The sequence below is a fragment of the Corythoichthys intestinalis genome, chromosome 7 (assembly GCF_030265065.1).
Source record: "Corythoichthys intestinalis isolate RoL2023-P3 chromosome 7, ASM3026506v1, whole genome shotgun sequence".
Taxonomy (NCBI): Eukaryota; Metazoa; Chordata; class Actinopteri; order Syngnathiformes; family Syngnathidae; genus Corythoichthys; species Corythoichthys intestinalis.
This window is the reverse complement of record NC_080401.1, coordinates 22,970,068-22,997,540: the sequence shown is the minus strand read 5'-3', so window position 1 is coordinate 22,997,540 and position 27,473 is coordinate 22,970,068. Positions and strand designations below refer to the sequence as shown.

Sequence of the window (27,473 nt, the reverse complement as noted above, 5' to 3'; positions counted from 1 at the left end):
CGCCGGGAGTATGGGGTACCAAGCCCCTTGGTAAGGGCTGTTCGGTCCCTGTACGACCGGTGTCAGAGTCTGGCTCGCATTGCCGGCAGTAAGTCGAATTCGTTCCCAGTGAGGATTGGACTCCGCCAAGGCTGCCCTTTGTCACCGATTCTGTTCTTTTAAACAGTAATTTAGATAGATGGACTATGGATTTTAAGCCAAGAACTGGATTTTGTGGGTAATCTATGTTTTTCTGCTACTTGTAATAAATGTTTTTTTAGAAATGCACAAATTGTGGCATATTACTCAATCTAAAATGCACAAAATGGGGTTCTCCCAATCCGATAAATGTATAAGCTGCAACGAAGATATTTCAGATACATACTTTCATGCTCTTTGGCAATGTAAACCAATACAAGATTTCTGGGCACAGGTAACGAAGAAACTCTCTTTCCTATTGAACTGCAGGATTCCATTGTCTCCAACTCTTTGTCTGCTTGGCGATCTGAATACAGTGAATATCTCTATCCATCAAACCCGTCCACTACTAGCAAGTCTAACGATAGCCAAAAAAACAATATTGTTGAATTGGAAAAACAAACAAAACATTAGCATTAACCAATGGCTAAATCTAATCATTGAATATATAACATTAGAGAAAATATCTGCCAAACAGACAAATAAAATGGACAAATACGAACAACAGTGGGAAACGGTCGCAAGAATGATGAACATAGACTAAGGATTCTCTCTCACCTGCGAAGGAATGCCACAAAAATAATAAAATTGTATACATAAATGGATGTATGCGGGGTGTCCAGGGAAGTTGTATGCATCCTTCTGCAGCTGGAAACTGGACATGTTTAAATCCGAACTGTTTTATACACTCCCAACAGCATGTAATAAATAATTTTTCTTCCTTCACAGTTTAGTCGGTCAATGGGCTTATTTTACAAGGATACTCATGGACAATTTGGTTTCCAGCTGCTGGGGATCATATGCAACTTTTTTTGGAACACCCTATATATTACTTATCAGACTTGGAACAATTAAGGAACTATGCGTAAATAATACACTTCACTGGTCCTTGGCATACATCTAATGGTGTTTGATAAACCTCTTCTTCTATCAGCTTTACAGGTGGAGTTTGTTGGCGTCCTGCCCTGGGCCGTCCCGCCGCCGGTCTTGGCCCCCGGGATTTTCGGCCGGGGCTTGTCCGGTTGCGTCTGGCTGTGCGGGGGGTCCCGTCGGGCGCGCGCTGGTGTCGTGGGCGGGTGGGGGGGCCGTGCGGGTGCCGGTCCGGGGCCGCGGCCCTTCCCCGGCCGGCCGGGGTGGGGTTGGGGTGGGGGCCAGGGGGTGTATGCGGCAGCCATGGTTCCCTCCCAGGTCCGCCCGGCCGGAGCCGCGTCTCCCTGTACCGGGTGCCGGGGGGGTGCCCTCTGGTGCCATACCGCGCGCCCCTCTTGGCCCGGGGGTGGGTTGTGGGGGGTGCGCTTCTCTCCCCTTGGTCTGTTTCCGGCCCTGTCCACCTCCCTGGGCCGCGGCGGCCGCGGCTGCCCCCCGGCCGGCGGGGTCGTTAGCGGGGCCTCTTGGGGCCCGCGGGGCCTAGGGTGAGGCTTGTTGTCCCTTGCCGGTGGGGTGGACGCCCCCTGGTCGCCGGCGCTTGGTGTGGCGCCTGCTCGGGGTGCGGGGTGGGTGCTCGGTGGGTGGGAGGGGGGTGGGCGGTCGCGGAGGCGCCGTGGGTGTTCTGGGGCGGGGATTGATCGAGGCCCTGACGCCTCTTCCGCCCTGGGGCCGGTGGTTCTGGTGGACGGGGCCACGCCCGCGGGAGCCTGCCTCTTAACTCACGCACTTCTCACTTCGGCACTGTAAATATTTTTCACCCTGGCACTTACATGCTCATACATTTCTCCGGGGAGAGTTGGGACGGGGCTTTACAGTCCCAGCCCGACTCCCCCCTGTTTTTAATGCACCACACACCAAGGTTGTGGGATGGTTGGGACCTGCTGGGGGGGGGGGGGGGGGCCTCACGGCTGCCTCCTCACCACAGGCCCCGCCATCCCTGCACCTTTTTTTAAATGCACCACACACATCATACTCCACAGGAGAGCTCTGGCAAAGGGCGGTGGGACGGGCGGCTGGACAGAAACTCCATGCTGCGGTCCCACTGCCCCAAGCCAAGCTCTCCTATTTTAATGCATACATTGCACTACCCTCCCCTCACACCCCCATCACGGTGCTGGGTGATGGCTGCCAGTCGGGAACCTGGCAGCCACAGTAATAGGGTGGTAGGTGGGTCCCACACTTTTTCTATATGGCGTGGCTCCCGGGGTGTGGCCTCCCCTCTGCCTCGGCTGCCGGCCGCGGGAGTGGGTTGGGGGGTCTGGTCTCCGATCTTGCGTCGACCCATGGCAGTCCCCGGGCGTTCTCCTGCCTCCGCCTTCCCCTCTCTTCTCTGGCTGGGCGTCCGCCATGCGCTCCGTCGCGGGTCGCTGGCTGGGCGCCGGTGTATCAGCGGGGTGTCGCCTGCACCGGCGGGGGACCCTGCCTTGCCTGGGGCTTGGTGGGCCGCTGGGGGTCCCGTGGCGTGCCGTGCCGGTTGGGGGGCTGTGGCTGTGGCTCGTGGTCCGGGTGGGCGGGCGGGGGTGGGTGTAGGCGTGGGGTTGGTGATGCGTCCCCTCCTGCCATCCCTGAAGGCCGGTTGATGGGCGCGCGGGTGGCCCGGGGGACCACCCTGGGTCCCGGGGGGGGGTGACGGTGGCTCCTTTGCTGGGCGGTTGAAGGAGGGATGGGCTGCGCATGGATCCACCCGCCCCCCCGCCCGCCCTCCCTCCCCGGGCTGGCTGGGTGTGGGCCGTGGCCCTGGGTTGGTGCCCGCGCGGTCTCTCCGCCCGTCTGCGTGGCTGTCGCGCGCCCGGTGGGGCTTGCGTGCTGCTGGATGTGGTAGGGCATGCTCGGGTTGGGGGTTCCGGTGCCGGGATTGGCGATGCGGCGGCGTAGGGTTGGTCGCCAACGGGCTTTCACTCATAAGAGATTCACACGATTACTGGGTTCTAGATCACAGAACTGATTTGTGTACACTCTACCCCTTTCAATCACTTAGTTTATAGTCTTATAGACACCCCCACCCCCATTCTCCTCTTTCACTGGCCAATAGGCCCCCACATGGTGTAAACCGGAAATACATCTCGCTGACGATAGCACCAGCATATTAGTAACTAGTTTAGATGTTCAATGTATTTCTTGTTGTTGTTTGTGTATGTGTTTCTTTTCTTTCTTCTCTTGTATTTCTTTTCTTCTGTCCCCCCATAATCCCTTCCTGTTCGCTGCTTTGTCATAATAAAAAGGTATTTTGAATGATCACAATGGGAGTATGTCAGACTCTCAATGTGAAACATTAAAACTGTTCAGAATCCGGGCACTTAGACTTCCATTCTCTGTGTCAAACAGCTGAACAGGACAGGTTTAAAAAAAAAAAAAAAAAAAAAAAAAAAAAAAATAGAAATGCACAAATTGTTATGCAAATGAAGAGGGTGATTCGAGAAATTTACCAAAACAAATGAGAAAAACTAATAGTTGTGAGTAGCTATATAGTAATATATAATAGTTATGTATATTTTGTTAATAGTATATAATAGTTGTAACTGTTTACTATACACATAGAAACAAAGTACAATTAAAATTAATATTTTGTTGGGAAAAAAAATTTGCTTTGGTGAAAGTGACATTAAATATAGGTCACTACGATGGTTCAGAGTAACATCGAAAGATTTGGATTTTAAGTTCGCCATCGCACCCTTCGATTTTTCTGAAAGCAGCCCTCGGAGAATAAAGTTTGGACTTGTTTAGAGTAAGACTGTTGGTGCACAGTCTTTCCTCAAGGATTAATTTTTTCAGGGGATTAAAATTAAAATAAATACATTTTAAATAATTTAAAATAGTGTTGCACCGATACTAGTATCGGTACCAACACAGCACTAAAATAACGTCACCGGGGAGGTGCTGTGCAATTCGTACTTTTAGAGATCTATTTTGCAACTCCTGGCCGCTCTACCCAAAACGGTCACCAGCTCACAACGCCGTGAAAAAAAGGAGCACTTTTTGCCCTTCCCAAAATAATAATAGACATCCAATCGTATGGTGTCCACTCATCTTTCTGCTGTAAATTTCAATGAGTTCATTACTAGTAGACATCCATTTGAAGTGCGAGGATGGTTCCCAGCCCTCCCACTTTAAATGGATTGGACGTCTAGTGCCATCAATGGCGGACAATGAGTTAAGCAGTGTCTGACCAAGGCACGATAGCGATTGCTTTTCAGTCAAATGAGTACAGTGATCCCTCGCTACTTCACGCTTCAAACTTCGCGCCCTCAGTCTATCACGGATGTTTTATTCAATTTAAAAAAAAAAAAAAAAAAAATACAGATGAGATGGCCCTCATCGATCACGTAGTCTCACTCTTGCTCCCACCATCCCTCCCTCTCCCTGCTCTTTGTTTGTCAGGCACTGCACTGGAGTTGCTCATTAAAGTTAACAATGTTGACAGTGTTTGTGTTTGATCTTGCCAGAGTCACGAACTTCAAAAGCGCCATATGTGTCAATCATCGTTTAACTTGTTAAACAGTTGCTGTGGCAACTCATTGTGTGTAAGTTAGAGGATTTGAGTAGACTCACTCAATGAAGCATTTAATAAAGCCAAGCATTTTTCTACTACAGTAATTTATTCTTGTTTAAAGATAATTTGGTGGGACAGTAACATATTTAAAACTTATCATACTTATTACATTTGAAATGCTTAAAAACCATTCATTAAAATATATAATTTTTTAAAATTATGTTTTGGGGAAAAAGTGGGGGAAAAACGTCTTATACAGTATGTATCTCTTTCCAATGCTAAATCTGAATAAATTATAAATTATAATAATAATAATTTTTAAAAAAAAATTCAACCCCAATTTTTTTGGGGGGGTGGGGGGCGCTACTTTGCAGTTCTTCACTTATCGTGGCGGGTTCTGGTCTCCATTAACGGCGGCCGTGGCGCAGTTGGTAGCTGGAGTTGTCCTTAGACCGAAGGGTCAGTGGTTCGATTCCCGGCTATGACTGCCCACAATGTGTGCTAATGTAAAGCGCGTTGGCCATGGTAACCATGCAGATAAATGCGCCATATAAGTACTGTCCATTTAACCGCAAAAAAATTAGGGATCACTGTATACAGTAATTTAGTATTAAAAGGAAAAAAATGTTTATCTCAATACTAGAATTGAGCAGGAAGGGGAAAGGCACATCTGCAATGGTGTTGTGGTCACTGTAGATAAGGAGGACGTCTTGTATGCTGGACACTCTTTTTATTCACTCTCAGTTGCATTCAGATCACAGCCTTTCAACTGTGTCCCAAGCATGACAGAGCATTTCTTCTGCCCACATTACACATAATGCAATCTTTAAGTGACCGAACACAACAAATGGGCTTGAATTTAGGCCACATATGGGAAAAGCTGAGTCATTGTTGTTGTGAAATGGAAAAGTGCCATAAAGAGAACTTGCAGTCAACCTGACAACTTCCTGAGATTGTGTTTGGGCTACAATATTGATACAGTTGAACTATTAAGGCATGTGTTGACCAGTGATAGCATTCAGTATGACATGTTATTGTTAGGAACAATATTGTTCTACTAGTAGGTGTAGTATAGTCATGTAAAACAGACACTACATTAATACAATGCAGGCTCCTAAGTCTGCGGATGAATAATGAATTTATAGGGCTATGTTTAAATAATAGTAAAATGGGGCTCAATAAGTCAATAAGGTTACCGCCACGCCCTGAGGAAAGATCAGATGTGTTTGGCTGTAATGTAATAGTTATTTGTTAATCTATCCCAAACAGGACTTATTTTACCAGTGGTCTCATCTTTTAAAACTCCTAATAAGGAGTGTAAATTTCCATGCTCATTTTAGTTTATGCAGTTACAAGGCAGTCTATCCCTTGTAGCTGTTTGAGATATTTTGGACATCACGCCAGTTTCCTTTCATCTACAGGCACTGGTAAAACTCTAGTTTCAACTGTGCTTCTCAACCGCCTGTAGGCTGAGGAATGTCTTTGGATGCTTGAGAATGACTGTCCTCCTCCTCTGCAGCACGAGAGCACTTGCCCATCCTGTGTCGAAGGCGCCTTCTGAGCTGCAAGCGGCGTTGAACTGATATCGTGTTGTACTCTTGGGCTTTTAGTTTGGCATAGTAATCTGAGAATTTGTTGAAAAGAAAGGAGATGGGCATTCCGTTCAGTATGATTCCGAATGAGATGCAGCCAAAGGCCACTATGCGACCCAGGATCGTCACAGGGACTACGTCACCATAGCCCACGGTGGAGATGCTGACCTAAGTAAAATAAAAAAAGAAAGAAAAAAGGGTTATTATTTCCTTCACATAAAGTAATTAAGAAAGGGCGGCCTGAAAAAAAATCCATCTGTGTACTGTCAGGTTTATCCTTATTAGAGCTGTGGGTGCACTGGAGACATAGAGAAATTGATTTTGAGATGTGTATATTGTCAAGAAGGTCTCAGGCAACAAAAACTAGGCCCACCACTTGGAACCCCCCCCCCCCCCCCGAAAAAAAAAAAAATAACTACGCTCTCCAATTAAAAAAACAAGCTTTAAGAACATTACAGTATATGGCTTTGCATCTTACAATATTTATTTGTACTCTATTTGTGAAGGGTCATAAAGGGGGTTTACAGCATGCATCAGTAACACGATCTCCCAAAAATGGGCTGCATACGTTGCTCATTGCCCTCTTCTTTTTTTAAATGCCGTATTTTCTGCACTATAAGGCCCACCTACAAAGCGTTCAATTTTCTCAAAAGCCGACAAGTGCGCCTTATAATCCGATGCGCCTGATACAGTGTGGTAAGAACAAGTATCTGAACCTTTTGGAATTTCTCACATTTCTGCATAAAATCACCATCAAATATGATCTGATCTTTGTAAAAATAGCACAGATGAAAATACAGTGTCTGCTAAAACCACCCAAACATTTATAAGTTTTCATCTTTTAATAAAGAAAGCATGCAAACGGTGACAGAAGGGGGGAAATTAAATAAGTGGACCATCACATTTAATATTTTGTGTCCGCCCCCCTTGGCAGCAATAACTTCAACCAGATGCTTCTTGTTGATGCAGATCAGTCTGGCACATCGATCAAGACTAATCTTAGCCCATTCTTCTCTACAAAACTGCTGTAGTTCAGTCCGATTCCTAGGATGTCTGGCATGAATCGCTGTCTTTAGGTCATGCCACAGAATCTCAAATGGCTTAATGTCTGGACTTTGAGTTGGCCATTCAAGAACGTGTATTTTGTTCTTCTGAAACCATTCTGAAGTTAATTTACTTCTGTGTTTTGGAGCATTTTGTTGTTGCAGCACCCATCCTCTTCTTAGCTTCTAGCTTCTAGCTTTCCTGCAAAACATCCTGATAAACTTTTGAATTCATTCTTCCATTAATAATTGCAAGTTGTCCAGGCCCTGAGGTAGCAAAACAGCCCCAAATCATGATGCTCCTTCCACCATGCTTCATGGTGGGGATGATGTGTTGATGATGGTGAGCTGTTCTATATTTCCTCCACACATGACGTTGTGTGTTACTCCCAAACAATTCAACTTTGGTTTCATCAGTCCACAAAATATTTTGCCAAAACTTCTGTGGAGTGTCCAAGTTTCTTTTTGCGAACATTAAACAAGCAACAATGGGGTTTTTTAGACAACAGTGTCTTTCTCCGTGGAGTCCTCCCATGAACACCATTCTTGGCCATAGTTTTACATATAGTTGATGTGTGCACAGAGATATTGGAATGTGCTCGTGATTCCTGTAAGTCTTTAGCAGACACTCTAGGGTTCTTTTACCTCTCTAAGTATTCTGCACTGAACTCTTGGCGTCATCTTTGGTGGATGGCCACTCCTTGGGAGAGATGCAACAGTGTCAAACTCTCCATTTGTAGACAACTTCTCTGACTGTCGATTGATGAACATCCAGACTTTTAGAGATGGTTTTGTATCCTTTCCTAGCTTTATACAAATCAACAATCCTTGATCGCAGGTCTTCAGACATTTCTTTTGACCGAGCCATGATGCACATCAGACAATGCTTCTCATCAAGACATTTCTTACCAGGTGTGTGTTTTATACTGGGCAGGGCAGCTTAAAACCACTCATCAGCAATTGGGCACACACCTGACTTAAAATGTTTGGTAAAAATTGGTTTCAATTGGTCTTTAAGTCTCCTTAGGCAGATGGTTCACTTACTTACCCCCCCCCCCCCCCCCCCTTCTGTCATTGTTTGCATGCTATCCTCATTAAAATATGAACGCCTATAAATGTTTGGGTGATTTTAGTTAAAGCTGATGCTGTATTTTTATCTGTGTGATTTTGATGAAGATCAGATCACATTTGATGGTGATTTTATGCAGAAATGTGAGAAATTCCAAAAGGTTCAGATACTTTTTCATTCCACTGTATATGGTTAATCATGGCATCACATTCCCTTTAGCGCAGCTTTATCCAGTGGATGCATACCGCAACCCCAATCACTATCACTACTACTGCGCTTTAATAAAATAATAAATAAAAATAATACAGTGTGCCCTTCATATAAAAGTTTTAAAATAGGCCATTCAATTAAGGTGTGCCTTATAGTGTGAAAATACAGAAGCTTCTAGAGGGATTATAAAAGTCACTAAATACAGTAACACCAATATCATTGACTGAGATATCAACAATGGCCAACATTTTAATGAGGACTACCCACAATTCCTTTATGCATGTACAAAAATGTCAGAGACCTCTTATTAAGAAAATAGGGGACTAAGTACAGTGGGGCAAATAAGTATTTAGTCAACCACTAATTGTGCAAGTTCTCCCACTTGAAAATATTAGAGAGGCCTGTAATTGTCAACATGGGTAAACCTCAACTATGAGAGACAGAATGTGGAAAAAAAAGAAAAGAAAACCACATTGTTTGATTTTTAAAGAATTTATTTGCAAATCATGGCGGAAAATAAATATTTGGTCAATACCAAAAGTTCATCTCAATACTTTGTTATGTACCCTTTGTTGGCAATAACGGAGGCCAAACGTTTTCTGTAACTCTTCACAAGCTTTTCTCACACTGTTGCTGGAATTTGGCCCATTCCTCCATGCAGATCTCCTCTAGAGCAGTGATGTTTTGGGGCTGTCATTGGGCAACACGGACTTTCAACTCCCTCCACAGATTTTCTATGGGGTTGAGATCTGGAGACTGGCTAGGCCACTCCAGGACCTTGAAATGCTTCTTACGAAGCCACTCCTTTGTTGCCCTGGCCGTGTGTTTTGGATCATTGTCATGCTGAAAGACCCAGCCACGTCTCATCTTCAATGTCCTTGCTGATGGAAGAGATTTTCACTCAAAATCTCTCGATACATGGCCCCATTCATTCTTTCCTTTACACAGATCAGTCGTCCTGGTCCCTTTGTAGAAAAACAGCCCCAAAGCATGATGTTTCCACCCCCATGCTTCACAGTGGGTATGGTGTTCTTCGAATGCAATTCAGTATTCTTTCTCCTCCAAACACGAGAACCTGTGTTTCTACCAAAAAGTTGTATTTTGGTTTCATCTGACCATAACACATTCTCCCAGTCCTCTTCTGGATCCTCCAAATGCTCCCTAGCGAACCACAGACGGGCCTGGACGTGTACTTTCTTCAGCAGGGGGACACGTCTGGCAGTGCAGGATTTGAGTCCCTGGCGGCCCATTATGTGACTGATAGGAGCATTTGTTACTGTGGTCCCAGCTCTCTGTAGGTCATTCACTAGGTCCCCGGGTGTGGTTCTGGGATTTTTGCTCACCGTTCTTGTTATCATTTTGACGCCACGGGGTGAGATCTTGCATGGAGCCCCAGATCAAGGGAGATTATCAGTGGTCTTGTATGTCTTCCATTTTCTAATAATTGCTCCCACAGTTGATTTCTTTATACCAAGCGTTTTACCTATTGCAGATTCAGTCTTCCCAGCCTGGTGCAGGTCTACAATTTTGTCTCTGGTGTCCTTCGACAGCTCTTTGGTCTTGGCCATAGTGGAGTTTGGAGTGTGACTGACTGACTGACTGACTGACTGACTGACTGAAATTGTGGACAGGTGTCTTTTATATTGATAATGAGTTAAAACAGGTGCCATTAATACAGGTAGCAAGTGGAGCCTCGTTAGACTTCGTTAGAAGAAGTTAGACTTCTTTGACAGCCAGAAATCTTGCTTGTTTGTAGATGACCGAAGACTTATTTTCCACTGTAATTTGGAAATAAATTCTTTAAAAAGCAAGCAATGTGATTTTCTGTTTTTTTTCCCACATTCTGTCTCTCATGGTTGAGGTTTACCCATGTTGACAATGACAGGCCTCGCTAATCTTTTCAAGTAGGAGAATTTGCACAATTGGTGGTTGACTAAATACTTAGTTGCCCCACTGTATTTCTGCTTTAAGGGATTGTTAGACATGCGAGCAGCAAAACGAGTGCGTACATAACGCCTAAGTAAAGCTGTTTTCTCAAAGTCTCGTTCCAGTCTTATTGGGTAACTTCAGGTAAGGCTTTGAAATGTTTCTGTTTATCAACTTCCTCATTGTCTAACTTGTCCTGCTAGGAAACTCAGATGTAACCTTTCCAAACATAATATTGAATTCTTACTTGTACTACCAAAGCATTGAGTGCCACCTACAAAAATAGCCTTAACTTGTTCTGCAAAATAATTTAGCTGACTTTTCCTGTCCCAAAAAATTGTGATCTAAATTAATTTTACAGTCGTAACAAAAATTTCACTGACTTGTCCTGTCAAAAACATGAGTGAGCTCCGACTCGTCCTTCCACAGAATTGAGCTTAACCTTATGCTGCCATTATTTTCTGTTATGCATTCAATATGAGTGTCTATGTTGCTGAAAACCTTTTTTATAATTGTGCCATCTTGACTGGCTGAGTAAGGACAAAGATGACGCAATAAAACATATCATATGTTATGTGACGTCAGTACTATGAAGCCCACAATGATTGCGCCTTCTTCTTGGCCTTTAGGTTTTGGTCAGCTTCTGCGTCCAGACCTAGACATCAGTCTGTCTGATCTGATATGCAGTGTTTAAATAATGGCTTTAATCAATAAATATGGGCTACTTGGTGAGTTAGCACTTTAATATTTACTGTAAAAGTATGTGATACGCAGAATAATCAAAATATATCTCCTTTCCCAAGCAAAGTCTGATGCTAAAGTACATACACACTGCAGGGTGTGATGCTTAAATGGGATTATTTATAATTCTGATGTTTTATGTATGTACGGTATATGTTTATTATATTGTTTCCAATATGTATATTGGTATTGTGTGAGGAACATGAGGTTATGCAGCAGCCCTCTTTAAGCAGCTTCTTGCTCACGTTTTTCTGGTTTTATAGTTTCCAGCAGAGTTCACTACATTTGTCAGTTTAATTAACGTTAACAGTAGAAAACACAAAAACAGAATGGCACTACTCTCTAAAAAGCTTCCTACTCAAGTTTGGTAGTTTAGGAAGTTTACACAGTTCAATGTTATGCCAACTCTGATGCAGGTCGGACTTTTAGTAGCAAAATTTGTGGTGTGTTTGGTGGGGACAATTTAAGCATCCTAAAAAGTTGGTAGTGTTATATCCCTATCGTCTCGATGTAAACCTACGCCCTTGCGTGACACACATGCGCACTTGTCGTCACATGTAGCTGTGTTTATTTAAGTTTACATTGTGCCTTAGGTAGGTCTACGCAGTCACGTTTATGTGGCGATTTTGAGGAATTTGTGTTACTGGAAAAAATATTTTCTTAACCTGATAGCTTCACTTGTCGTATCAAGAAGGAAAAGTGGTTTTTTTAACTTTAATCAGCCATTGCTCATTCATGTCTGTTGTTTGTTTTGTTGAACAGTTGTGACATTTTTCACCTGTTTATGATGGACAGGATAGCATGCATACAGATAAGCGTGCAAACTGTAGAGGAGTCGGGTAGATATCCAATTAATATCTACATACGAATTAGCTAGTTCGTATTTAAAAAATGTCACTCATGGCGGAAAATAAGTATTTGGTCAATACCAAAAGTTCATCTCAATACTTTGTTATGTACCCTTTGTTGGCAATAACGGAGGCCAAATGTTTTCTGTAACTCTTCACAAGCTTTTCACACACTGTTGCTGGAATTTGGCCCATTCCTCCATGCAGATCTCCTCTAGAGCAGTGATGTTTTGGGGCTGTCATTGGGCAACACGGACTTTCAACTCCCTCCACAGATTTTCTATGGGGTTGAGATCTGGAGACTGGCTAGGCCACTCCAGGACCTTGAAATGCTTCTTACGAAGCCACTCCTTTGTTGCCCTGGCCGTGTGTTTTGGATCATTGTCATGCTGAAAGACCCAGCCACGTCTCATCTTCAATGTCCTTGCTGATGGAAGAGATTTTCACTCAAAATCTCTCGATACATGGCCCCATTCATTCTTTCCTTTACACAGATCAGTCGTCCTGGTCCCTTTGTAGAAAAACAGCCCCAAAGCATGATGTTTCCACCCCCATGCTTCACAGTGGGTATGGTGTTCTTCGAATGCAATTCAGTATTCTTTCTCCTCCAAACACGAGAACCTGTGTTTCTACCAAAAAGTTCTATTTTGGTTTCATCTGATCATAACACATTCTCCCAGTCCTCTTCTTGATCATCCAAATGCTCTCTAGCGAACCACAGACGGGCCTGGACGTGTACTTTCTTCAGCAGGGGGACACGTCTGGCAGTGCAGGATTTGAGTCCCTGGCGGCCCATTATGTGACTGATAGGAGCCTTTGTTACTGTGGTCCCAGCTCTCTGTAGGTCATTCACTAGGTCCCCGGGTTTGGTTCTGGGATTTTTGCTCACCGTTCTTGTTATCATTTTGACGCCATGGGGTGAGATCTTGCATGGAGCCCCAGATCAAGGGAGATTATCAGTGGTCTTGTATGTCTTCCATTTTCTAATAATTGCTCCCACAGTTGATTTCTTTATACCAAGCGTTTTACCTATTGCAGATTCAGTCTTCCCAGCCTGGTGCAGGTCTACAATTTTGTCTCTGGTGTCCTTCGACAGCTCTTTGGTCTTGGCCATAGTGGAGTTTGGAGTGTGACTGACTGACTGACTGACTGACTGACTGACTGACTGACTGACTGACTGACTGAAATTGTGGACAGGTGTCTTTTATATTGATAATGAGTTAAAACAGGTGCCATTAATACAGGTAGCAAGTGGAGCCTCGTTAGACTTCGTTAGAAGAAGTTAGACTTCTTTGACAGCCAGAAATCTTGCTTGTTTGTAGGTGACCGAAGACTTATTTTCCACTGTAATTTGGAAATAAATTCTTTAAAAAGCAAGCAATGTGATTTTCTGCTTTTTTTCCCCCACATTCTGTCTCTCATGGTTGAGGTTTACCCATGTTGACAATTACAGGCCTCGCTAATCTTTTCAAGTAGGAGAATTTGCACAATTGGTGGTTGACTAAATACTTAGTTGCCCCACTGTATTTCTGCTTTAAGGGATTGTTAGACATGCGAGCAGCAAAACGAGTGCGTACATAACGCCTAAGTAAAGCTGTTTTCTCAAAGTCTCGTTCCAGTCTTATTGTGTAACTTCAGGTAAGGCTTTGAAATGTTTCTGTTTATCAACTTCCTCATTGTCTAACTTGTCCTGCTAGGAAACTCAGATGTAACCTTTCCGAACATAATATTGAATTCTTACTTGTACTACCAAAGCATTGAGTGCCACCTAAAAAACATAGCCTTAACTTGTTCTGCAAAATAATTTAGCTGACTTTTCCTGTCCCAAAAAATTGTGATCTAAATTAATTTTACAGTCGTAACAAAAATTTCACTGACTTGTCCTGTCAAAAACGTGAGTGAGCTCCGACTCGTCCTTCCACAGAATTGAGCTTAACCTTATGCTGCCATTATTTTCTGTTATGCATTCAATATGAGTGTCTATGTTGCTGAAAACCTTTTTTATAATTGTGCCATCTTGACTGGCTGAGTAAGGACAAAGATGACGCAATATAACATATCATATGTTATGTGACGTCAGTACTATGAAGCCCACAATGATTGCGCCTTCTTCTTGGCCTTTAGGTTTTGGTCAGCTTCTGCGTCCAGGGATTGTTAGACATGTGAGCAGCAAAACGAGTGCGTACATAACGCCTAAGTAAAGCTGTTTTCTCAAAGTCTCGTTCCAGTCTTACTGGGTAACTTCAGGTAAGGCTTTGAAATTTTTCTGTTTATCAACTTCCTCATTGTCAGGCATCTGTAGTCACAGGACTTGAGTCAAAACTGTTCATGAGATTGGCAGTAGTTTAAAATGCTAGTATGGGGAAGTAATAAAGTTTCGTTTGAATTGCAACAGCATGTGAGGTGAACTAAAGTACCCATTGGGAAAGGATGGAGAGATTTCACAATGTTTCTACAGCTTACTTACATTATGCTGCTGTTATGGTGGCACACTACCTTCAGAGAACATTGGTAAGAGCGTTATGTTCTGAGACAAAGTTTTGGATATTCGATAATCTCAACTACTTAATAGCACTACCTATAATGCTCGTCCTGTAAGGGGTTGACTATTTAGGTAGAGGCGCTTATTTGTTTGAGCCGACACCATTTTGTTAAGGCTCAACCTCTATTAAAGCGGGGGCCACAATATAATAACTATAAGGAAAATAAGGAATGGGGCAAACTTTCTTCAGACCGATGTCAAAGACTGGTGGATGGCTACAAAAAGCGTCTCACTGAAGTTGTTTCAGCCAAAGGGGGTAAAACTGGTTATTAGGTGGTAGGGTGTCCTAACTTTTCCTTCAGTTAGAATATGCAATTTGTTGATAGATTTGGTTTAATGAGTAAAACAATGTACATTTTTGTTGTTGACCTACAATTAAATACTTTTCTTTTAGTTTTATAAAACTATGGGACACATACTACATGTACATTGTATCAAAAGTCTGAGATCTGAGAATGTAATTACGTCTTCTATATACAGAAGTATTTTTCATTTTTGTCTTTGCAAGATGGGTGAATGAGTGTGTGAATGTGTATAAGATTATTTTTGTTGTTGTTGTTAATTTTGTTTTTTGTTTTTTACTTAATTGGGTTGTAAAATATGACCTGCTTGTGGTCATCATGTTTTGAATTTTAGTTCTTTTTTTATTTTTTGAAAAATAATCAAAAATATGGTGGGGGGAAATCCTTCTTTTCCAGAGATAAAGAAAAACAAGATCAGACATTGATACAGTATGTGAACATTTCTTAATAAGGAACTGAATATTTAATGGGGTGTCCTAATTTTTTCACATGACTGTACATTGATATTTAACCTTTTTAAAAGACTTATTTTAAGAATTTTTGTATTATTTGTTGTGATTGATATATGCATGGCCTTCTCGTTCAATATTCATTTGTTGGTAATCAAGACAACAGCCAAAGGAAAATATATCTAATAATTCAAAACCTTTGGCCACATTTTATTTGTCAAAACGGAGCTACTGTAAACACATTTCAAGGATTGCTGTCAGTTGAACAGTTAAGAGGTTTCTTTACTTCCTCTCTTTTTTTTTTCTTTTTTTTAACTTCCTGATGTTTCTGGTGCGTGGTAAAATCGAGCTCTAATTTGTCATGACAGAAAACTCAAGTCCTAACTTGTCTTATCGGAAAACTGAGTTGTCCTGCCAGGAAACTGAGCTCAGAAGACAATTGAATGTTAACTTTCCCTGTCAGAAAATTGAGCTCTGACTTGTTATACTAGCAAATTGAAATTTAAATAGTCCTGCTAGAAAACTAAGCAATAACTTATTTTGACAGAAATCTCAGTTTCAATTTTTTTCAGTCAGAAAATTGAGCTCTAACTTGTCCTGCTAGGAAACTCAGATGTAACCTTTCCAAACATAATATTGAATTCTTACTTGTACTACCAAAGCATTGAGCGCCACCTAAAAAAATAGCCTTAACTTGTTCTGCAAAATAATTTAGCTGACTTTTCCTGTCCCAAAAAATTGTGATCTAAATTAATTTTACAGTCGTAACAAAAATTTCACTGACTTGTCCTGTCAAAAACGTGAGTGAGCTCCGACTCGTCCTTCCACAGAATTGAGCTTAACCTTATGCTGCCATTATTTTCTGTTATGCATTCAATATGAGTGTCTATGTTGCTGAAAACCTTTTTTATAATTGTGCCATCTTGACTGGCTGAGTAAGGACAAAGATGACGCAATAAAACATATCATTATATGTTATGTGACGTCAGTACTATGAAGCCCACAATGATTGCGCCTTCTTCTTGGCCTTTAGGTTTTGGTCAGCTTCTGCGTCCAGACCTAGACATCAGTCTGTCTGATCTGATATGCAGTGTTTAAATAATGGCTTTAATCAATAAATATGGGCTACTTGGTGAGTTAGCACTTTAATATTTACTGTAAAAGTATGTGATACGCAAAATAATCAAAATATATCTCCTTTCCCAAGCAAAGTCTAATGCTAAAGTACATACACACTGCAGGGTGTGATGCTTAAATGGGATTATTTATAATTCTGATGTTTTATGTATGTACGGTATATGTTTATTATATTGTTTCCAATATGTATATTGGTATTGTGTGAGGAACATGAGGTTATGCAGCACCCCTCTTTAAGCAGCTTCTTGCTCACGTTTTTCTGGTTTTATAGTTTCCAGCAGAGTTCACTACATTTGTCAGTTTAATTAACGTTAACAGTAGAAAACACAAAAACAGAATGGCACTACTCTCTAAAAAGCTTCCTACTCAAGTTTGGTAGTTTAGGAAGTTTACATAGTTCAATGTTATGCCAACTCTGATGCAGGTCGGACTTTTAGTAGCAAAATTTGTGGTGTGTTTGGTGGGGACAATTTAAGCATCCTAAAAAGTTGGTAGTGTTATATCCCTATCGTCTCGATGTAAACCTACGCCCTTGCGTGACACACATGCGCACTTGTCGTCACATGTAGCTGTGTTTATTTAAGTTTACATTGTGCCTTAGGTAGGTCTACGCAGTCACGTTTATGTGGCGATTTTGAGGAATTCGTGTTACTGGAAAAAATATTTTCTTAACCTGATAGCTTCACTTGTCGTATCAAGAAGGAAAAGTTTGGTTTTTTTAACTTTAATCAGCCATTGCTCATTCATGTCTGTTGTTTGTTTTGTTGAACAGTTGTGACATTTTTCACCTGTTTATGATGGACAGGATAGCATGCATACAGATAAGCGCGCAAACTGTAGAGGAGTCGGGTAGATATCCAATTAATATCTACATACGAATTAGCTAGTTCGTATTTAAAAAATGTCACTTCATAAAAAAAAAAAAAAAAACAGCACGTATCGTACATGGGCAAAGAAATCTGATTTGACATGCAGTGTAAATAGTACTACAGTATTACTACTTCTTTTATAATAGTACTACTTATTCCTGGATATAGGTAGATCTGTTAGATATTGCTTCATATATGGCGATACTATTCGTATCAAGATTCAAAGGTCATGATTCGATTTAATCACGATACTACACTTGAAGACGATTATTGCGATATTTGTATATCATTTTAGAAAAAAAATCCAAATGGACATAAATGTACATTTATATCAATTTATTCCTGAAACCTCATCTAGCACTCAAGTAAAAAATGTTTTATGTTTGAACAACATATGCCTTTCATTATAACGTTTTTACTTATTTAATGCAAACATTAGTCCAAACCTGCTCAAATGCAAGATTCTAAATACTCCATGCCACCGTTTTTGCAGTAAAAAGCAAAATGAGCTAAAATCCCAAATGACTAATCCGAGCAAAACGACCAGAAGTACCCCATCCGCCATTGCCCGCAGCACACAGCCAACAGCAGCTAATGTTACTGTTTACATTGACTGAGGCTGGACTGGTATAGGTGTGTGACATACAGAAATCTCTACTCAGATTATTCTAATGTTGTTGTTACTTCAGCGGACTGCAAGGCAATGCAGCTGCATGCTGCTAACTACTGAACAGGAGTAGAAGTGCAGCCACTGAATTGTTTACTTCCACCAAAAACACACACGTAAGGATCGATACAGACAGATTTTCAATTGCTACGAGAATTGCGTGACAAAATATCACGATATATCAATCTATTTTTTTAACAGGCCTATGTCAGATACAGTAGTAGTTCATCTCTATGATGAAAACATGAAGGCGGAATTAAAAAGTAACCAGTGTGTATTTATATCTATACTCACTGCAGCCCACCACCAAGCGTACGGTATACTGCTAATGGGAGAATCCTCTGTTTCCCTCTCGGCCGAATGCAGAAGAGCAGAGAAAGTGAAGATTCCCATGGCGATAAAGAGCAATATGCAAGAGGCCTGCTGGTAACACTGGCGAAGGGTGAACCCAAAGGCCCTCATGCCAGTTGAGTGGCGAGCCAGCTTCAAAATGCGAAATATTCTTAACAGTTTAACCACTTTTAGGACATGACTTAACTTGCTGACATTCGCCAAGGTCTTAAGGTCTTTGGGTGTGTTCCCGTCCTCTGTACCAAAAGCGGCTTCCAAGATGATCTGGGCAAAATAAGGCATAACTGCCACCATGTCTACAAAGTTGAGCCCGCTCTTCAAGAATAGTTTTATGTTTGGCGTGGTGGCAAGGCGAATTAAATACTCCAAAGCAAAGAACACAATGGTGACGATCTCCACCCAATCCATGTGGGTTTTGCCCCAAACGCAATAGTTTTCGAGCTCCTCCACGGTGTTGAGAGACATTGCCATGATAGAAAAGAGGACAAAGAGGTTGGATACCACGCTGAACGCTTTTGCCCACATTGAAGTGTAGGGATTCTCCACAATGTTCCACAAGTGTTTCCGAATCTCTCCAAACATCATGCCCTTGAATAACTCGTCGTCGTATTTGACTTCGATCTCAGCCATGAGTTCCCTTTCTACCTTCAGGTTATCCTTCATTTCATCCACCTTTTCCTCAAACACCATGCAGCAGCAGCGTCTGATGTCCTTCAGGCTCAAGCCCCAGTATGCAATCTCTTCCTCAAAGTTAAATGGGCACATTTCCCTGATGACCCACAGCTCTCCACTGGCATAAAAATGGCAGATGTGGTGGAAAAAAGCAGGGTCGTGGTCAAAAAAAAATTCATTATTTTTAACAGAGTAGTCATCGCAGAGAGTGATGAGTCGTGCTTTGTCTGTGCTGGCTGCGAGGGAGCCAATGCGGGTGTGAGGATATCTCAAGGCACACTTTTTGGGGATGTGGAAAACTTTGCCGCCAACATTAACCTTGATGTTGTTATGTGGCTGGCTTGGTTTCTCTTCACCAGTAGGGCACTCAGGAACATCTAGGCTTTCTAGGGAACTCCACGCTTTTACTGCGTTCTGCTGAGAAAACGGAAATGTCTTCTTGTCCTTCCCACCTTTTGACAGGCAGTTGATTGTGCTGCGGCGGGTTTGCAAACGTCTCTGCAGCTGAGCCATTGCCCCTGTGGTTAAAAGTAGGAAGTCAGCCTTGGCGACGCAGAACAAAAAAAGTAGAAAAGCATAACAGGAAGCCCGACAGGAAAGTGGGTGTCCGGCGTATGCCAACTTGCTGAGTCGTCAAAAAAAATCCATGTGGTCCCGGTTGCACTGATATTCCAGTAAAAGCCTTTCCTGTGCAGTCCCCTTGCTGAGGACACAAAGGCATTTGGAGTGTTAGTAGAACAGTCACAGGGAGTAAATGAGCCACCTAATCTTTTTGGTGAGTCTCCAAGGTTCCTTAAGAAGTTGTAAGTATAGTGGGGGTGGCAGGGATTAGCAAACAAAGTTGATTTAAGGATTTTCAAGAGATAAGACAGGGCCATCTGAGGATCTATGCTTTTGGTGGTTCCCCTTTTGAATACAATTTCTCAGTTTTACTCCAAAGCAAAGTGAAAGAATGAATGGTTCTCTGTACTATATGTGCCCAATGACTGACTGAAACCCAGTTAGGGGTCTGAATGCATAATTCATTTTATATAGGCTGCTGCAGCACCCCATGAGCCAGAATGTTTCTGCATGAGCTCACTTAAACAGGTCAATCCAATAAAAGAATGCCATTTTCTTTTCAGTTTAATCATTCACTCTTTAAACTTTTTAGAGTCGCAACTTTTTGCATGGGTCATTTTATAAAAACAGGGCAGGACAAAGAATTGATGTTGCAATTTTAAGTGAAACCTTGTAGCCAAAATGTGTGCAATTGTGAACTTTAATTTTACCATATTAATTTCTCTTCATGCAATTGTCATGATGATTCATATTTAAAGGCCCTTTAAAGCAACACTGGGTAACTTTTCAACCTTTATAAAATATTTTCATAACATTTGTGATGATATGTCGACTGACAACTAGTTGATTGACACCTCTTTCATATTTGAGGGGGTCTGTATCGCTTTCACGGACACTAATTAACTTTGAGGAGGGTGGCAGGAACCTTGCCACACAAAAAAACTACAAATGTGCTGACTGTTTTACAACATACGTCACTTCCCCCTTTCATTATAAAGACGGAAGTCTATGCAAATGCTTTCGCGTGAATTCTGCAAAGATGGCAGAGCAACAAAAAAGACAAAAAGTTTTATCCTAGGAGGAAAAAAAAGGAAGGCTACCAGGATACTCAAGAATAAACATTGGCCCGGCTTTCACTCGTTGTTGTGACACCAACCCCCGAACCCCCCCTTAAAGGGCAACTGAAGAGCTTTCTGGACTTTGGTGTAATTTTACGAATATAAACCTTTGGACGAGTTCGTCAAAACAACCATGACATTATCAACACGTAATTGCAAGGATAATTTGCGTTTTTTTTTAGTTTTTTTGCACTCCGTTAAATGTCCCTTCCCAAACCCGGAAGTGTGACGTAGATTCCCTGACGCAACAGAAGACTAGTATCCACAGCTAGCATAGCAGCAACAACTATATCAGTGATATTTCCACCAAAGGTAACCATTCAGGATCGCTCTTTCGTGACGCTGCTGATGGCAAAGGCTCCCAGGAAAGATGATCTACAAATAATCCCTACATGTTGAAACCTGAGGCGTCAGATGACGACGATTTACTTGACACAGCAGATGTCGTCATGACGCCAATTGACAGCTTGACACTTCATGAATGGGAGAGTGAGTGGTAAGCCTAAGTCCAGCATCGTGATTTTTCTATTTGAGAGAAAGCGATTACATGGTTGTATATATTTTCCATGCTCTCCACATGGCTAAAACTGGATATTAGGTTATGGGATAGCTCCTACCGATCTAAAGATGGTAAATCTAGCCCAAATGTGGCTAAATTAATGATATATGTTATTGATTTTTCAAAATAAATGACAAAACTATTTTATTTTCCAGGTGTTGCTGTAAACCTTTAAGTAATTACCCTTCCAAGAGTATGCCTGTGTCGTCAGGAGATCCCAGACGTGAGAGCCAAACTTGAGGAGGCTTAAGCACTGACAGTGGCATGAATTACATTAAAAAAATAAAACCATAACTTGTAAACAACATTGACATACTTTGTTGGCTGTTTAATGTATTCTATTGGTATATAATATATTGTAATTATATTACATTCTGAAAAAATATTCAATAGACCATACCCACGTGACGTCACAACTCCGCTCTCCTGAAAGGTACCGCCCAATTGTCCGTGAAAACATAGTGTTAACCTGTTACGGCTACGTACATTCCTCCTATTTACGGCGTGTTTTTCTGCTCCTTAACATTAATAATCAAAATGGTGAAGGCGTGTGTGGCTGTTGGTTGCACTAACAGAGAAGATGGAAGGAGAGACTTGAAGTTTTACCGTATTCCGAGGGATCCAAAGAGGAGAGCGAAATGGACGGCTGCAATTCGAGGTGAAAACTGGGCACCAAAAAATCACCACAGACTATGTAGTAGTCATTTTATATCCGGTAAGATGCATTTAAGATATACTTAGAGGGTTTTGGGCTGACAAATAACCACAATTAAGATCATTGCTAGGCTAATTGCCGACAACATACGCGTATGTATGTAGTGAGAGTGCTATCGCTAAACCATATAAACTTTAACAGCCTTAACTCCATTGACAAACGACATGAAATACATTAGACTTGACAGTGGATGTTAGCAATAACAAAAGATTTTGAATTGAAAATTTCGTAACTCACCTTTCCAAGCACAAGATAGATTCCTGCCGAATTTTCGTGGACGAGGACCTGTTTCACCCAACCAGCAACGAAGTATTTATAAGCCTCCAAGCTTTTGAAGTTTTTCAAATTTTCGTGAGAATAGGCTGATTTTGTGTTGACAAGATAATTGTAAATATCAGCGTAGCAGATGTCAGGCAGACAGGGCGAAGACAGTGGGTCGAAAAACATCGATTTGGGCATCAAATATGGATCTGGCGACTGTATAGAACGAAGCTTTTCCACATAACGCCTTTTATGCAACACATCTAGTGAGTTTACGGCATCAGAAAGCACCGGGTCTTCCATGAAATGCATTTTAAATTCCTCGATCAATTGAAACCAATGCTAATACAGAGACAAAATGACGGGACAAGTGGGCGGAACCATACAGCGAGCACGTGGTTTTGTGACGTCGGTGGGTAGGGTCTATAGGCCACAATAATAAGTGATACGAGATTTATGTTGAATCGGCATCAGCTTTCGCTGTCAGATTGTGACACAACAAAGTTATACCAAGCAAACAATGGCACACATCAAAGAACATAAATTTAGTAAGCAACACAAAGTTAGGATAGCAACGGACTAGCGCAACATTGAAAAATGATAATGGCAGTGGGAAATATTTACTCTTTTCTGTTGCATTAAGTGTTCTCTATACCAAGATAAATCATCATTATTAAAATATGAAGGTAACTAGATTTTTCTTTTAAAAATGTGTACTGTATATATGACTAGTTTATGATTTCATTTCATCAAAATTTGCTACATTTATTTCTCCTGTCATCGTCATCTGACGTCGCAGACGGAAGACATTCAGCATCTGGCAGGCCTCATAGGATCTCGTTAGTCGTCATCGCTGGACACGGCATCACTTGGGTCATCATATGACTCGACCCACCCTCTCTTGATTTTGGGAAACTGGGTGGCGATTGACTTGCAACCCTTTTTTTCATCGTGTTGAGGGTTTCCGCCGCTTAATTTTTTATGTTTGGCTTCCTGGAAAAAAGAAAAAAATCACAGCAGCATGAAAATATTGAATGAATCCTAAATTTAATTTAACAATTTTTAATAATAATTTCTTGGTGATCAAATAATAATGCCCCAGTCAAAGCAGCATCTATTTGACGCTATTGTTCCCTCTTCAAACAGGCAGACCTTGATATTGATGCTGTAGTACAATAGTCATTGTTTTATTGAGATGTATTTGGTACATTAGGGCCTGGCAGGTGGATTGTTTTATATATAGGCTTTACATTTACCCTGTGACAGGCCAAAAAACAAAGAGCCAAGGACCTATTTGGTGCTGGGGACATTTGAATTTACATAATACCTATTGATATAGTAATGAAATCACGAGTAGACGAAATGCCACTTATGACAGGCCAACAGCAACAACAACAAAAAAATGTCACACTTCAACAAACAGGCAGTAGGAGTCCCCCTCGTTTATCAATAAAAGCCAGTAATGGTCTACAGTACTTACGTCTTTGTAAAACCAAGGTTGCATTGTTGCTGGTTTTCAAAGCTGTCGTCGCTGAAATGATGAAAACAATGAGCCGAATGGGAACCTGTAGGCATGCTCACAAAAAAACGGTCCAAACCTTTGCAGGAGAAGTTTTTTTGGACCACTCATAGAGTCTCGAGTCTTCCTGTGAGCAAATCATCGCTTCACATCGAGATGGCATGACGAATCTCGCAAGTAAAACCCAGAAAATGTTTGCAATATATGGTGAGGATAGCGTGGTGCTATATTTCCATGTTCAGAGTGGTGGCGACGCTCCCTGGAAGCTACGTCATCAGGTAGCGGTCTGCAGGGCAGCGCGTCCCTCGTTGCTATGGTGTTGCTATGGCCATAACTCAAAAACTACGCGGTCAATTATTTTATTTATTTATTTTTTTATGTGACTTTTGGACACATCGAATGTTGCATTTAATACAATTCAACCGAGTAAAACACTCAAGAACGAAATCCGAAAAGCTCTTCAGTTGCCCTTTAATCGAACTCGTCAGCGCTGATGAGTTCGGGTGGGGTGGGGGGCTCAGCCACACAAAGCCACATGGTTGCTAACCGTCATATGCTATTGTTTAGCCACAACTGGATTCATAACCTTATTACTATTCATCCTTCACACTGCCACTGGAAACAGAAATGTTGTTAACTCATTTGCTCCCGGAAACGTATAAATACGATCTATTTTTAAATGCTTCAGTGTCCCAAAAACGTATTTATATGTCTTTTGCGTTTTTTTTTTTTTTGTTTTGTTTTTTAAATAAGAAGCATATATACCTTCCACTGTATCTGAGAAACAAAGAACAACACTCCAAACCCATTTTAAAGCAATAAAACTGGCCACTGGAGGGCAGTAGCGCATTTTGCAAGACCAGGCAACCCGATTCAACAGCAGTGAATGGCCGGGGCAGCATGGTCGGAGCGCTGGTGGCACGATGCCAGGCGGCGCTCCGACCGAACAAAACAACGAGAGGACGCCTGGAACGCCAGGCGTTGGACGACTGCGCAAAACGAGTGAGACCCTCAGTTAAGCGGCTCGCCAAGCAGACCCCGCAGAAACGCAAAAATACTCCATCTTTGTGAGACAGACAACGATGAGGGAAAAGTTTACATGGCTGACGTGGCGACAACGGCGTCATTTCGGCGACAAACCGTCATCTCTCGGTAGTCATGTGAATACATTGCTACTTTTCTATCAAAAGCTCTATTTGGCTGGTTGTTCGTGTTATTTTGTAAAAAGAAAACATTATTCAGATGTTTAGGATGTCACTGAAGCAAAAAATAGCCGTGTCAAACTTATGTTTGAGATGTATGCGTTTACAAAAAGCTCATTTTCTCAGTTTTTTCATCAGAAATTGGAAAATTGCTCAAACTAAGCTATTTTCTAATGCTGATTTCTAAAGAATGGAAAAAGATATAAACTTACTTTTTTTTCTGCTGAAAGAAGAGAGTCTAATCTTTCTTTTGGTGGGTTCCATGATTATTTAGCAATGGAACAGAATTTTCTGTGGGCCTTGCAAAATCAGTCAAAATCCGGAAAAAACGGCCGGGAGCGAAGGGCCTTGCTCTGGTGAAAATGGCTGGGAGTGAATGAGTTAAATTCATCTGCAGATCTGCGACCGGGAGATCAGGATTTTACGACGCTGTGCGCAGGTTCTCGTGGGAAATGCAGTCTTTTTTAAGGCAAAACACTACCACTTTTGTCAACCTGCGTCGCTAAAATCAACCAAAAATGAAAAGTTACCTAGTGTTGCTTTAAATGTCGGTGACCCCAAAATCCAGGTGGATGTGGAATTATTTCATGTTCAAAGAGAATTCAAAAGGGAATACAGAAATAAAAAATATTTTCACTTTCCATCTATTTAATTGTAGGACACTTGTCTTCATTAAAGGGTATGTCATGCCCTGGGAAAATGTTAATATTCCATCATTTATCCATAAACGCATGCCTTTTGTATTCATATCATGCCACTTCGTGTAATTACACACAAGAAAATGAGAGAAATTTGGCTCGATTGTCAAGCTAAAACGACCGGCGCCCGAGATCTGGCAGATTGTGTGCGTGACGTCACTACAAGTGAAGAGAGTGCCACCGGCCACTAGGGGGGCAGCGCCTGTCTGCATCAATATAATTCCTTCTCGTGAGGGGAGAATTAGGGGTGTTTTGAGCTGTTTATGTTGATGCATTGTGTTCGTCCTGCACATATTCCAGGTTCCCTCATGAAGAAACACCCCTCGTTGTCAATAAAAGAGAATTCAGAATTGACAGTGAGGTGTGTTTCTTCAACAAGAAAAAGGCTCAGTGCTTTAATACTGAATGGCGGCGATGATGGCAGACAATTTCGTTTCTAGTTTCAGCGACGAATCCGACGTAGAAGGACGATGTTCATCTAATGGTGACGAGGAGAGTTACGAAGCTTTAATCGGTGTTTTAGGTTACCAATTTGAGCCCAAACGAACGCCAATGCAGCGTAATGAAACGGTGATTGAGGGGAGCAATGACACTGATGAAACATCGGCAGCAGATCGTGTGGGAAACACCAATGATTTGTTTTGCATTTCTTTTTGTGAAGTTGATACACCGTGACAGCAAAATAAAGGAATGCATAGAATAATTATCATTTATTGCGCTATCATAGCTTTTCGCTCTGCCAACAGACACAAATATGAATGGGATCAGAGGATTTGTTCTATATATTTTACGAACGATAATTTATACATGTGTCCAGTCCTGTATCCAATGCGTGATATTTTTTTTATTATAAAAGAGTACTCACTCTGGCCATTTCGAGCTTGGCTGCTCCCCTCCTTTGCTTAGCCTTAGCCTCCTTTGCCAGTCATCGTCCTCTTTCTTGATATCTCGGGACATTTAGGTGGCTGCGCGTGTATGGTCGGCACCGCATCTCCTTTGAGCAGCAATCTTTTAGCAAAACCCGATTTCACTTGTCCATAGTTCGAGAAGCTTTCAGGTGGAAAATGCGCACCATAGAAAACCGTGCCGGAGGCCGTGTCTAGAAAATTAGCCCTCTTTGCACGGACGAACTTTACCCATTGTTTGCGTAGTCCAGCTTTTTTTTTCGCGTTCAGGAACTCATGGATACTATATTCCGATAAATAGCTATTTGTACACCACATAGCACCGCAGTTTTGAACCATTCTAGTGATGTTTTGGTCAAACAAACCCGAACGCTACTCTCTCGTCGATAAAAAACAATGGCACCTGGCTCCGCCTCGACTTTCATTCACTTGTCGTGACGTCCCCCGGCTGTTTCCGGAACACTTTCGGAAATGTTCGTCATTTTCGATCTATTTTCGATAATTGCTCATTAATGTGATTGATTTGTGATTGATTCTCACACCCCCTTTGCCGCTACATACCCTTTAAGATTGTGGGTTGATACAGATAAATTGCCAGTGGAAAAGTGATTTTTATCAAAAATGCTTTTCAATTTGTTGATTAAACCACAAGGAAGCCGCAAGAAAGCAATACTAGTGGGTGTCAAAACTAAACCCTGAGGCACACCACAAGATACAGTGCTGACCATCACAGGAAAAAAAAAAAAAAACAGCATGGTGTACGTGCCCAAAAATGAGGTCTCTAGAGATTGGGTGGATACAGTTACACAGATAATGATCAAAAACAGGCTATGGTTTCAAAGTGAAAAGGATGTGCAATTATGTTTTTTTTTTTTTGTTTTTTTTTGTATATGCATACCAGAAAGCAAAGTGAAATAAATAGC

The 27,473-nt window shown here is 41.8% G+C and overlaps 1 protein-coding gene across 1 annotated transcript; it reads right to left on the bottom strand.

Moving 5' to 3' along the window:
- Positions 1-3,518: 3,518 nt before the first annotated feature.
- On the bottom strand, positions 3,519-19,767 carry LOC130919250 (potassium voltage-gated channel subfamily V member 2-like). Its single transcript, XM_057841798.1, has 2 exons — positions 18,284-19,767; positions 3,519-6,354 (listed from the first exon to the last, which is right to left on the bottom strand). The coding sequence occupies exons 1-2, from the start codon at positions 19,523-19,525 to the stop codon at positions 6,049-6,051; spliced, it is 1,548 nt and encodes a 515-aa protein (XP_057697781.1). The 5' UTR covers positions 19,526-19,767; the 3' UTR covers positions 3,519-6,048.
- Between the last annotated feature and the right edge of the window lie 7,706 nt (positions 19,768-27,473).